The sequence below is a fragment of the Lontra canadensis genome, unplaced genomic scaffold (genome assembly GCF_010015895.1).
Source record: "Lontra canadensis isolate GAN:19392208 unplaced genomic scaffold, GSC_riverotter_1.0 scaffold107, whole genome shotgun sequence".
Taxonomy (NCBI): domain Eukaryota; kingdom Metazoa; phylum Chordata; class Mammalia; order Carnivora; family Mustelidae; genus Lontra; species Lontra canadensis.
The window spans coordinates 5,592,412-5,604,025 of NW_022631101.1; the positions used below are offsets into that span (position 1 = coordinate 5,592,412).

The 11,614-nt window shown below is 56.7% G+C and overlaps 2 protein-coding genes across 3 annotated transcripts in view; both read right to left on the reverse strand.

The window, feature by feature from the left end:
* On the reverse strand, positions 1 to 8,729 carry VSIG10L (V-set and immunoglobulin domain containing 10 like). Of its 2 annotated transcripts, XM_032838867.1 has the most exons (11): positions 8,701 to 8,729; positions 5,904 to 6,037; positions 4,987 to 5,823; positions 4,305 to 4,598; positions 3,853 to 4,137; positions 3,168 to 3,422; positions 2,440 to 2,718; positions 1,907 to 2,203; positions 927 to 1,040; positions 562 to 716; positions 1 to 81 (listed from the first exon to the last, which is right to left on the reverse strand). In XM_032838867.1, exons 2-11 carry the CDS (start codon positions 5,941 to 5,943, stop codon positions 10 to 12), a joined length of 2,628 nt encoding a protein of 875 aa, XP_032694758.1. In that variant the 5' UTR covers positions 5,944 to 6,037; positions 8,701 to 8,729; the 3' UTR covers positions 1 to 9. The 2 variants fall into 2 exon arrangements, with proteins under 2 accessions (XP_032694758.1, XP_032694759.1); XM_032838868.1 differs by lacking the exon at positions 8,701 to 8,729 and having other exon boundaries at positions 5,904 to 6,149.
* An 87-nt stretch (positions 8,730 to 8,816) lies between these two features.
* The window catches only part of ETFB (electron transfer flavoprotein subunit beta), an 11,224-nt gene continuing 8,426 nt past the window's right edge, over positions 8,817 to 11,614 (reverse strand). The window contains exons 5-6 of the mRNA XM_032838870.1: positions 9,655 to 9,813; positions 8,817 to 9,028 (exon numbers count right to left, since the gene is read on the reverse strand). Coding sequence (XP_032694761.1) covers positions 8,858 to 9,028; positions 9,655 to 9,813 — 330 coding nt within the window. The 3' untranslated portion in view covers positions 8,817 to 8,857. The remainder of the gene's footprint in view (positions 9,029 to 9,654; positions 9,814 to 11,614) is intronic.

Below are 11,614 nucleotides of genomic sequence, written 5' to 3' on the forward strand. Positions count from 1 at the left end.
GGGCCTTGGTCACACCTGCGTGGCTGCCCGAACAGTCCTTGGGCCCCCACCTGGAGAGATGACTGTACTGAGACCAGCAGCCTGGAAGAGAAAGGAAGGGAGGAGGACAACCTCAGGTGTCACCCTGAATGTGACATGACTCACCTTTTTCGAGGGCTAGCTCACATCAGTCAGAGTTAGCCGGGTTCTCCTCATTTACAACAGGGAAAAAAGAAATGTCCGCCCACCCTTGGGACAGGAGACAACCCAGCTTTCACCGGGGAGAAGACATTCCATCCCACATCTGATAGAAGATGGAAGTTTTGCCAATTTTTATGGAAAAGAATAAAGGAGTTCTCCCTCCTTTGGCGGGAAATTGGAGTAAGAAATTGTAGTAAGAACTACAGCAAAAATGTGATGGGAATTCCTGTCCAATATTGATGTATTAAAAAGGGAGGGGGGTTATTTACCGACTTTGTAAACCAACATGTAAAGCTTAAGGAAGAAGACTCAGATCATCTCCTCTCCTTAAAACACAAAAAGTTCCAGCCCATTCCAGGACACTGGGGCACCGACACTCACTTGGTGGGCCCCGCTTGGGCTAGGGTCCTCCAGCGGGACTTTGAGGGGCAGAGGCTGTGAGGTCTGCACTGGGGTTACGCTCTGCATCTTTTTTTCCAGTGGGGAAACCACAGGGGTCAAGGAGGGCGGATGCTTCTTTTTCTTGAGAGAGTCTCCTAGAAAGAGGAGGAACGAGAAACAGAAGCACGTCATTGGCTGTTGCAACACACCAACCCAGCTAATGACCAGGGAAGCTCGGTGAGGGGCGGGGCCTCGCTCTGATAGGCTGATATGGAGGTAGGAGGCGGGATGAATAGCCTGTGGCCGTGCTGACTGGTTCAGCCCGGTCTCTTTCTAGGGACCCTCTCCAGTGGGCCCTCACTTACCCCTGAGCCTGCACAGGCAGCATATGCACAGGTAGAGAAGTGCTGACAGGAGCGCCAGGCCCAGTAGGGAGCCCAGGACGATGCCAGCAATGGCCCCGGAGCCCAGGGTGGGACCTGGAAGAGACAGAGCGATGACGGATAAGAGAGCAGGAGCTAGGGCTGGACCCAAGTTTCCTAAGTCCCCTGCTCCAACTCTTTCGGAACCCAATTCCTGGGACCCCAGACTCTCAATTCCTTCAGCATTTACTAAGTAAGTGGTGCGCCTGGCGTTCTACCAGATGGTAACAGTCCACCAGTGAGCAAACCCAGATACCTACTCTCATGGGGATTAATTTTTAGGGAAATCAGAAATGAATACACCAATTAATAACAATTACAGGTTGTACTAAGAAAAAGAATAAATGTGCTATGACAGAAATAAAACGCTATCATAGAAACAGAGTCAATCTGCTGCGAAGACTCTGTTTCCAAATGAGGCCACATTCACAGGTACCAAGGATTAAGATGTCAATATATCTTTGGGGGGGAGACACAGTACAGCCAATCAAGTCAGGAAGAGATCATCAGGATGAGCCCTAATCCGAGATGACTAGAGCCCTCACAAGAAGAAGACAGAGACACACACAGGGAGGAGGAGGCTGTGGGAAGCTGGAGGCAGAGACCAAGCAATGCAGCTACACTCAAGGAAGGCCAAGAGCGGACGGCCACCCTCAGAAGCTGGGAGAGACCCGCAAAGACTCTGCCCCAAGTCTCAGAGGGTGCACAGCCCCGATTTCCCTGAGACGGAGCACTGACCCCTTGATTTCTGACTTCGGGCCTCCAGAGCTGGGAGAGACTACATTGCTGTGTGTTCAAGCCATGCGGGTTATGGTCCGTTGTGACCGTAGCCCCCGAAAAAGGATACAGACAGATAAGCAGGATACAAGGAAACAGACTGAAGTGAGGCAGCCCAGGAAAAGGCTCCAACAGCCCCAACTCACTGGCCTGGTAGACTCGACTTTGTGATGGGGTCCCTGGCTGGCCCCCCAGGGTGGGGAGGATACGGAAGGTCCAGGTCCCAGGGTTCCGGCGAGGAAGAGGCACCACGGCTGACCGCTCCTGAGGCCCCAGGAAGAGCAGGGAGATCCAGTCCTTGTAGGTAGTGGCTCTACCCAGGTCGGGGCCCTCTTGTCGTGCCTGGATCTCAAAACCACTGATCAGGGCCCCACGTTCCACATCCCAGGTCAGCACTGCCGCATCCTGGGCTCTCTGCAGCCTCCATGAAGAGATGGAAGGTCCTGGGGAGGATTAAGGTGGGGGCTGAATTTAGGGGTCCTAGAGGGGAGAGGGAAGGGGGCTGCAGACCTGGGCTCATAGGTCCTGGGGGCAGAGGGTCTGTGGAGCCTTCTAGGCCTACAAGAGGAAGGGACTGAGGGCTTGAACTCTTGGATCTGAAGGAGAAGGAGCTGGGGACTAGATCTGAGGTTGGAGAGGGCTGGAGGACTTCTGGGTTCTGGGAAAGGAATGCACTCACCAATGAGAGTAATCTGGTTGCCCCCAGCACCCAGTGCCCCACTGCACAACACGGAGTAATTTCCCAGGTCCCAGTCCAAACTGAAGTTGCTAATGAGGAGCCTGTGCCCATCTTGGCTGAGCCGGAGGCGACCCCCACCTCCGGGAGCCACGGGCCGCCCTTCCCGGGTCCAAGATGCTCTGGATGGTGGAGGGCAGCCAGTGGCCTCGAGCGCCACCTCTGCCTCCCCAGATGGTGTTTCCTCCACTGTGGGATGCAGCAGCACCTCCCGAGGGGCCTCTGCAGGTAGAAGAAGCCCAGCCAAGTCAAGACGTCATCCTGGAGTCCAAGCCCCGCCCTTTGGGGAAGGAAACCGCTGTGAAACTTTAGCCAAACAAGGAAGCACTGCTCATTCACTCACTCTCGTTCAGTCATCATCGGATGTCCTTAATAACGCCTTATGAGATACATACTATGAACCAGGTTCTGGACTGGGGAATTCATATTGTTCTCGAGCCTTTATTGCTCGGGACACGTAGGAAGGTGTCAGCCCTCTTCCTGGGTCCAGGAAATAAACTGTGGCCCTTTTCCCTGCTTGCAGTATAGGAACAACCTTGGTCCTTCTGTAGGGTTTAAGACAAAGGAAATCTCTTTTCCCGGAGTTAGAAGTCTGCCTTTCTCATTTCCTAAAGGAGCTAAGAAATACGCCCCTCCTCGGGAAACAGGAAAGAAGTCCCACCGGCTCTCACCCGGGGTGACAGTGCAGGTGCGTGTGGTCACCAGGTGACGAGCGAGGCAGGTGACGGGGACACCGCTGAGCCGGGGGTGGGCGGGGACAGCCGCCAGGAGCGCGGAGGGCACCGGCCCCGCGCGGACGCCTTCAGGGAGACCCTGGAACTGCAGGGAGGCGGCGGGGACCCCGCCGGGCCACGAGCAGCGGAAGCGGAGGCTGCGGTCCCCCGGACCGCCTTCGACTGAGCACTGTGGGGACCCGGGAGGCAGGTCTGTGGAGCGGAGGGAGAGATCAAGGGGCCAGCCTCTCCCCCTCCACCCCTCCAACGTGACTCTCCGCGCGTTCGCGCCGACCCTTCAGCATTTGGCACCGGCCGGTAGGGGCCACCCGCGCCCCATTCTCTTGCCACCCAGCTCCCTTTCCCAGAAACGTCCGGGCTGAGCGGGCAGCAGCAGCCCCACCGACGGCCTCTCTTTCCCGAGAAGACTACATCTCGGCACTGATTTCTTTCCTCGCAAACATAACCCCTCCCACCGAGTTTCTCGGGGCCTTCAGCCAAACGTTTGTGCCCTCCTGTTGTGCCCCGTCCCTCATCTAAGACAACCCGCTCATTTCTAGAACGACCCCGCCCCCTCTTGTGACTCCGCCCCCTTCCTAGGTAATTCCTTTATTTGCTGATCCCACCTACGGGCCGCGCTCACCCGCCACTGTGAGGTTGAGCAGGGAACGGCGGCGGTGGCCGGTGCGCGGGTTCGAGGCGAGGCAGGCGTAGGTGCCGGCGTGGCCCGGCCCGACCGCCGGCAGCAGGAGACGCGGGCCCGAGGGCACCGCGGCCTCGGCCGGGTCGGCCAGGCTCCAGGTGATGTCGGCGGGCGGCCTCGAGGCGGCGGTGCAGCGCAGGGTCACGTTGCTGCCCGCGGTGACATACAGGGCGGGGGTGGCGTCGCGATCCGAGGACACCTTGATGACCGGCGCATCCGGGCCGTCTGGATGAAGGGATCCGGACCGGGAGAGTCAGGGTCACCCGGGACACCGCCACGAGCCTGGGGCGCTCCAGGGGACCTCCGGGGACCTCCAATCCCCCCTCCGCCTCGGGCTCAGGAGGCTGAGCTCCCGGATCCCGGCCCCCGACCCGAGGCACACCCCCACTCACAGAAGACACTGACGTCGGCCGCAGCCTCCGTGTGGCCGAAGGGGCTGCGGACGCGACAAGTGTACCGGGCCTGGTCGCCGCGCACAGGGCGGGTGATGAGCAGCTGGTCGCCCTCTGTGCGGATCCGGGGCGGCTCTGCTCCCTCAGGGTCCGTTGCCTCCAGGGTGCGTCCGTCCCGGCTCCAGCTCAGCTCCCCACGACCCGGCCCCCACCCTAGGCAGCGCAGCCGCAGCTCGGCCGCCCCCTCCTCTGTCTCAGGGGTCTCGGGCTGCACCGACAGCTGGGGCAGCGGCTCTGGGAGAGGGAGATGGGTTCAGGACCCGGTCCCTGGCCCCCTCTTGCTGTATAGTCAGGACTCCAGGCCCCAGCCTTCTCCACTCCTCCCACCCAGGACTTCAGGGCCCAGCCCCAGGAGTCCCCCTCCTCACAGACCCATAAGTCTGAGTCCCCCACTCTCTCCTCTCAGAGACTCAGGATTCCGAGTCTCCAGGGGTCTTGATGCCCAGGTCCAATTTCCCTTAAGAACCTCTGTCTTGACTCCCAGCCCCTCTTATTCCTCCTCCCTCCAACTCAGAAGTCCTCTCTCCCCTGTCGAGGGACCCCTACCTCAGGGGAGAAAACATGATCAGACAGCAGCCACCTTCCCAAAGGGCCTGCACTCTGGACCTCTGTGCCCACTTACCATACACACCCACGGTGAACTCCCGAATCTGCCGGGAGACCCCAGCCCGGATAACCTCAGCAGTGTACACCCCAGCATCCTCTAGCTGGGCAGAGGCAAGTTCCAGGCTCCCCTGGGCCTGGTCAAATCGTAAGCGGTCTCGGTGAGCAGGGTCCAAGCTGATCAGGGGGGCCCCTGGCCCCAGGCCTCCAGCTGCCAGCACCTTGGAGCCTCGACGCCAGACAACCAGAGGAGCAGGAGGGCCGGGGCTGGGAACCGGAACTAGAGGGAGCTGGATGGCGGTCCCCACTAGCACCGAGAGAGGCCTCCCCACTTGCTGGGGGAGGCTTTCCACCGGGTGGGCTACTGCAGTTACTTTGGATTCAGGGTTCTGGGCAGAGATTTCAAGATCTTGACCCTCAGGGGAGAATTCTGAACCTGGGGTCTCAATGGATGCTTCAGGGTCTGGGCCTTGGGCTGAAATGTTCGAAGTTGGGGTCTTAACAGAGGAGGGCTCTGAGTCTTTGGCAGGAACTTGAGAACCCAAGACAGAAAATACTTCAGAACCCGGGATTTCAGAGAAGGCAGGATCCAGGCTCAACTTTTGGCCCTCAGCAGAAACATCTGACCGGATGGACAGAGGCACATCACTCAAATTTGAGGCCTCAGGAAACCATTTGGAATGAGGGACAGCAGCAGTGGTTTTTGGACCTGGAGACTGATCTGGAAATTTCCATCTGGGGGGTTGGATGGAGACTTTTGAACCTGGGCTCTGGGAAGAGCTTTCTGAGTCCAGGGAGAAACTGGGTTGCTGAACTCCAGAAGAGGCTTGGGGGTTGAGGACCCCTCCTCCAGAGGCTGCAAGGACAGAAGGAGAGGCCGTTGAGGGTCTGCTGAGCAGGCGAACCAGTGGGGAAGGGGCTGAGCAGGGGACTTACCCAGGAGCAGGAAGAGCAGCAGAGCCCGTGAGGTGTCCATGGTGCTGGCCGCACCCGTGAGGACACTGCAGCGAGACTCCGGGGCCTGCACCTGTGCCTCCCTGGTCGACGAGTCTGACAGGACTGGTAGCTTCCTGGGCGGGGAAGGAAGCCAGACCCGGTGGGAGGTGCCAAGATCCCCCACCCTCAATCTAGTGGCAGAGCCAGCCACCCTGCCCCACTGGTCCTCATCAGCTGGTCCCATCTGACGCAGGCACTCCCCACCCCTGCGTGAAGACAGGGAGAGCTGGGTCGCCCGGCGGAAAAGTGGTAGCAAACTCACGGGGAAGAGAAGCCAGGAAGACCTCTTGGAGGAGGGCGAGGTGACCCTTCAGAGAGGGCCACCTCTGATGGCCTTGGCCTCAGTTCACGCTTCCTCTCACCAGACTGTGGACCTGAGCCCACTTTGGCCTGCCTGCAGCCTCAGATACCTGCATCCGATCCTCTTCCTACTCTGCTCCAAGTCCTCCCACAGCTCCCTGCTGCCCTCAGAACAAGTCTCCACAGGCCGTCTCCCACCCTCTCCCGAGACCCAGATTGCATTTCCCTGCCCCCTCAAATGCCCTGTGTTCCACCGAACTCAGCATCTTCCCCCAACACAACCCCTTTCCTGGGTTCTCCATCTCAAGTGTGGTTCCACATCTATGCAGAGGCTGGGAGCCCTCTTCCCTTCTCTCCCCTCCTGCTCTGCCCCTTCCTCTCCATTCCCACTGGCCAGACCCATCCTCTCTCCCAGCCTCCTCCCTCGAGCCTCCACCACTTCGTGGATCCACACTTGATCCCTTGAGCCCTCAGGAGATATCCAAGGTCCCTTCCAGACCCAGAGTGGCCCAGACCTACCCACTTCAGTCACACCCTCCACCCTCTTACTCTTTGAACATCCAGCCATTCCTATGCCCCGTCTCTCCCCTCCCAGATTTGCAGGCAGTCTCTCCTCTGCCTGGAATGCTCTGCTCACTCCCTCCACCACCCCCTCCCCCAACTTGTCCGGCAGCCTCACCTAATTAAGAATCATAACAATAATTACCACTTTTCCTGCGCCAAGAACCATGTGACATGCTTCCCAGGCATTATCTGCCCGAACACTTCCAAATGCCCTATGAGCTGGGGTGTCATTATCCTCATTTTATAGGCCAGGGGACTATGGCTCAGAGAGGTCCAGGGACCTGAAGGAGGTTGCACAGCCGGAGGGTGGAGCTGGCTCAAGGCAGTCAGATGCTCACTCCCTTCAGAAAGCTCCGACCAGGGACGCCTGGGTGGCTCAGTTGGTTGGACGACTGCCTTCGGCTCAGGTCATGATCCTGGAGTTCCGGGATCCAGTCCCGCATCGGGCTCCCGGCTCCGCGGGGAGTCTGTTTCTCTCTCTGACCTTCTCCTCACTCATGCTCTCTCTCACTGTCTCTCTCTCAAATAAATAAATAAAAATCTTTAAAAAAAAAAAGAAAGAAAGAAAGAAAGCTCCGACCACTCCGGACTGGGCTCAGGGCCTCTGCTCAGCTCACAGTCAGTCTTCTGAGCTTATCAGCAAGTTCTCACCATGCTGATGGTAACGACAATGTCATCATAGAGTGAGCACTTTCCTTGTGTCAAGTGTGGTTCTGGGGGGCTGCACTAATGGGCTAAGTTTTATAGCTTAAAGATGCCTGCATCTTTAAGGAGGGGTCTATGTCCCCTCTCCTCGGATCCAGCTGGCTTCTGACTACCAGGCCAAGAGAGCACAGCAGAAGGGAGCCCATGCCAGGGTCTGCATCTCGGCCCACAGACTGGCATTTTCCACTTCACGTGTGATGGAACGCTCCCTCTTGGAACCCAGCCACCATGTTGTGACAAAGCTCCTGCCGCGCCCCACCCCCACCGCCCCAGAGGAGTCGTGGCCTCTGGCCAACAGCCAGCTCAAGCCAACCCCTGCCCGCTTGCAGGCCGCAAAACTGAGTCATCTTGGATGTGGACCCTCTGGCCCTACTTGAGACCCCAACTGAGGCCGCCTGGAGAGGTGAGCTGTCCTGCCAAGCCCTGCCCGAATTTCAGATTTATGGGCAAAATAAGTGATCGCTGGCTTAAGACTCTGAGTTTTGGCGTGGTTCGTTATGCCATGCCAGACAACCAGAACACAGGTGTTATTACTAACTGCCCCAAGGGAGGAGGGAATCCGGGCTCAGGGAGTGGGAACCTGCCAGAGTCCTCCCAGAGCCAGGGAGTGGCCTGGCTAAGGCCTCGAGAGCAAGACCCTGAGCCCTTAACCACTGCACTAAGCACTTCCTATTCTGATCAGCCAGATGGGAAACCGAAGCTCAGCCACGGGATGTCACTCACTCGAGACCCCCCCCAGCTGGTAACTGTGAGCGAGGCTCTCAGATCTCCGAGTTTGACTCAGGGCCCCAGCTCTCCATCCCCACACGAGGTTTTCATCGTTGTCTGTCTCCACTACCAGACCCTGAGCTTCCAGCTTCGTTCCCTCTTGTACCCGGAGTCTCGGTAGGGGCCTGGCACCTGGGAGCCCCAGCAAACACTCTGGAGATGAAAGTCCTTCTCCCCACCTTATGGAAAGGCATCCTTCAGGACTCAGCAGCGATGCCCTCTCTCTGGGAAAGCTCTCTGCCCCACGTGCCAGCTCAGGTGCCGCAGGCGGGCTCCCAAGCGCGTGGTGTCACCTGAGCTCAGAGCGTACAGCACCCGGCATAGTTGCCTCTGTCCGTGTCCATCCCCCCGCCCTGGCCCCCTTCAGCATGGAGCTTCGCAGGGACTGGATGTGACTCACCTGGGTCACCGGCGTCACCCAGTACAGGGACTGGCACGCAGAAGATTTAAGCAAATGTTTGCTGACTGAACCAAAGACCAGGTCTCCAGGGAATGAGTTAAAAAGAGACAGTCGTTGGGAGGGTCATAGTTTTATTGCTGAGTTTCAGGCAAGGGGCTCAAATCCGCCCAATCTCCCTCAGCTTGGCCACCAGGTCCTCCGTGGTCTCTACCTTGACGCCGGCCGTCCGCTGGGGCGGGTCCTCCACGCTAACCACAGAGAGCTTGGAGGTCAGGTCCACACCCAGGTCTCCGGCCTTGATCACCTCGATCTTCTTCTTCTTTGCTTTCTGTACACGGGCAGCCGCTGTTCACCAGGCTGCTGGAGACCCTGCGGCCCCTCCGGCAGTCTCCTCCCCGTGACTGCCACGTCTGCAGAACCAATCCCACTGCCCGAACTTGTTTGGACTCACCCACCAACCAGGACAACTGGGACCTCTTCCCCGGCCCGGTAGAGATCATGTCTGTAGGCGGGGACGGCCCGGGAAGCCCTTCTATTGAGGGTCCTCTTTTAGTCAGCTGCCTTGGGAGGCCCTTCGCGGGCTGAAATGGACTGGCAACGTCAACCTTCTGGCAGTAAAGACTCGATGGACTTTGGGCCAAGCAGACCCACTGAACGCTCCCTATTGGCGGAGCTAACTCACAGAGCCTACCCTACTGGATGAGATGACCCACCGTGCCCTCCTATTGGCTGGGATGACATGCTAAGCTCTCCCTATTGGCTAGGATGACCCAATGAACCCATCCAACTGGTCATGATGGACAGTGAACTCTCCTTTTAGCCAGATGAGCGGTTCCTTCGGATCAGAAGTCGCTTGGATCCCCTCTCCCCGCGTCTGAGCACCAGGGAGGCACTGGGCCTGCAATGCACTCACCCACTCCTGGGCCCTCAGGGGCCAGTGCACCAAGCACTCACCATGATGTTGGGCAACGTGGCGTAGCGGGGTTCATTGAGCCGCAGGTCAGCGGTCACCACGGCAGGCAGCTTCAGCCGCAGGGTCTCCAGGCCCCCGTCGATCTCCCGCTCCACTTTCAGCTTGTCCCCTTCCAGTGTCACCTGGGAGGCGAAAGTGCCCTGGGGAGAGGAAGGTGGGGGCGAGGTTAACTCAAGACAGGCACAGAGCAGCAGGAGTGCATGCACGGATGAGGGAATGAATGAGAGAACAGGAGAGAGTCCCACAAGGTAACCTATAGACACAAGTTCATAAACAGGACGAAGCCACAGAAAGGGATCTCAAAAATCTAGGGCGAGTATCTGTAATTTCACTGGGAACCAAAGTGTGGGTCCTAATGACCTGAACCTGCCAGTTAGGTTCCTGCCTATCGTCAACCTACCTTAATAATGAACATGTATGGAGGGGAAGGGCGATGTTCTAAACAACCATCTGGCCCTCATGGGAACACTGTAAGGTCAATGCTATTGTCCCCACTTGACAGATGAAGAAAACTGAAGCAGAGAAAGACTCTAAAATGTGCTCACTGTCACCCACCAGCAGTCAAGCCAAGAACTGGCTCCATGCCCTGCTCCCAGTACCCACCATTCTGTCCCCTGGGGCTCCCTTCCAGGCCCCTCTGCTAGGCTGACCCTGGAAACACCTGCCGGGACCCGGTCTTCTTCGCTTGGTGCCCAAGCTCTGGCCGAGCCCCTTTGTCCCCCAGTCCTATATCAACACTGGCTAATAGACCTGCACCCTCTTTGTCCAACCAACCTGTTCTCTCCACTCACTCACTCACTGGACAAACCTTTCAAGTCTTAGCTGGAATGTTCCACCACTCCCAGTCTCATCCGAGGGCCCCATGAACCAGCCTTCGGATACACTGTGAAAACGACCAAAAAGGCCCAGGCTTTCGTGCGCATTTTTTCTGGCCGGGAAGGCCGCCAGAAACCAAATACATACCCGGCAGCCACAGGACTAGAGTGTCTTCTGAATGTAGGAAATGTGGCTAGTAGTGCAATTGTGGGATGGGATTTTTCATCTTAATTAATTAATTTAAATTTAAAGACCGAGAGGCGCCTGGTGGCTCAGTCAGTTAAGCGCCTGACTCCTTATTTCAGCTCAGGTCATGGTCTCCAGGTCATACGAGTGAGCTCAGCGGGGAGTCTGCTTCCTTCCTTCTGCCCTTCCCCCCATTCTCTCTGTCTCTCAAATAAGTAAATACATCTTTTTAATAAATAAATATATTTAAAGATCCGTAAGCCAAATATATTATCCTGATCGTGATGATGGCTTCGTGGGTGGGTATGTGTGTCCAAGCTTACCAAACTGTCACTTTAAATATGTGCATTTTATCATTAAGTCACTCACTTAATCTCAATAAAGTTGCTATTAAAAAAAAAAAAGATATTTGATGCAGTTCCTGAAAACTTGTAAGTCTGTTTGGAACAACCTGGGGTATGTGAGCCTACTTTTTCAACAGTGAGTTTTGGGAATCTAAACTAAGTATTTCTGATAGAAATTCAGCAACTGAACTGAGATGTGCTGTAGATGTATAATTCACGATGGATTTCGAAGACTTCATACAAAAAGAGAAAAGAATGTAAAATAGCTCAGTATTTTCTTATACTGATTATATGCTGAGATAATCACACTTTAGATGTGTTCAGTTAAATAGAATATTATTGCCATTAATTCTGCCTGTGTCTTTTTACTTTTTTAATCGGGCTATGAAACATTTTAGATCACCTAGGTGGCTTATGTTCCTATTGGACCGGCATACGTGGGGAGGGGGCATCTGGAATTTCATACAGGGTGGGGAAGGAAGGCCTCTCTAAAGAGCTAACAACTGAGCAGAGACCTGAAGGAAAGAGTGGGAAAGCCATGAGGCAGTCTGAGAGAATCATGTCCTAGACTGCGGGGGGGGGGGGGGGGGGGGGG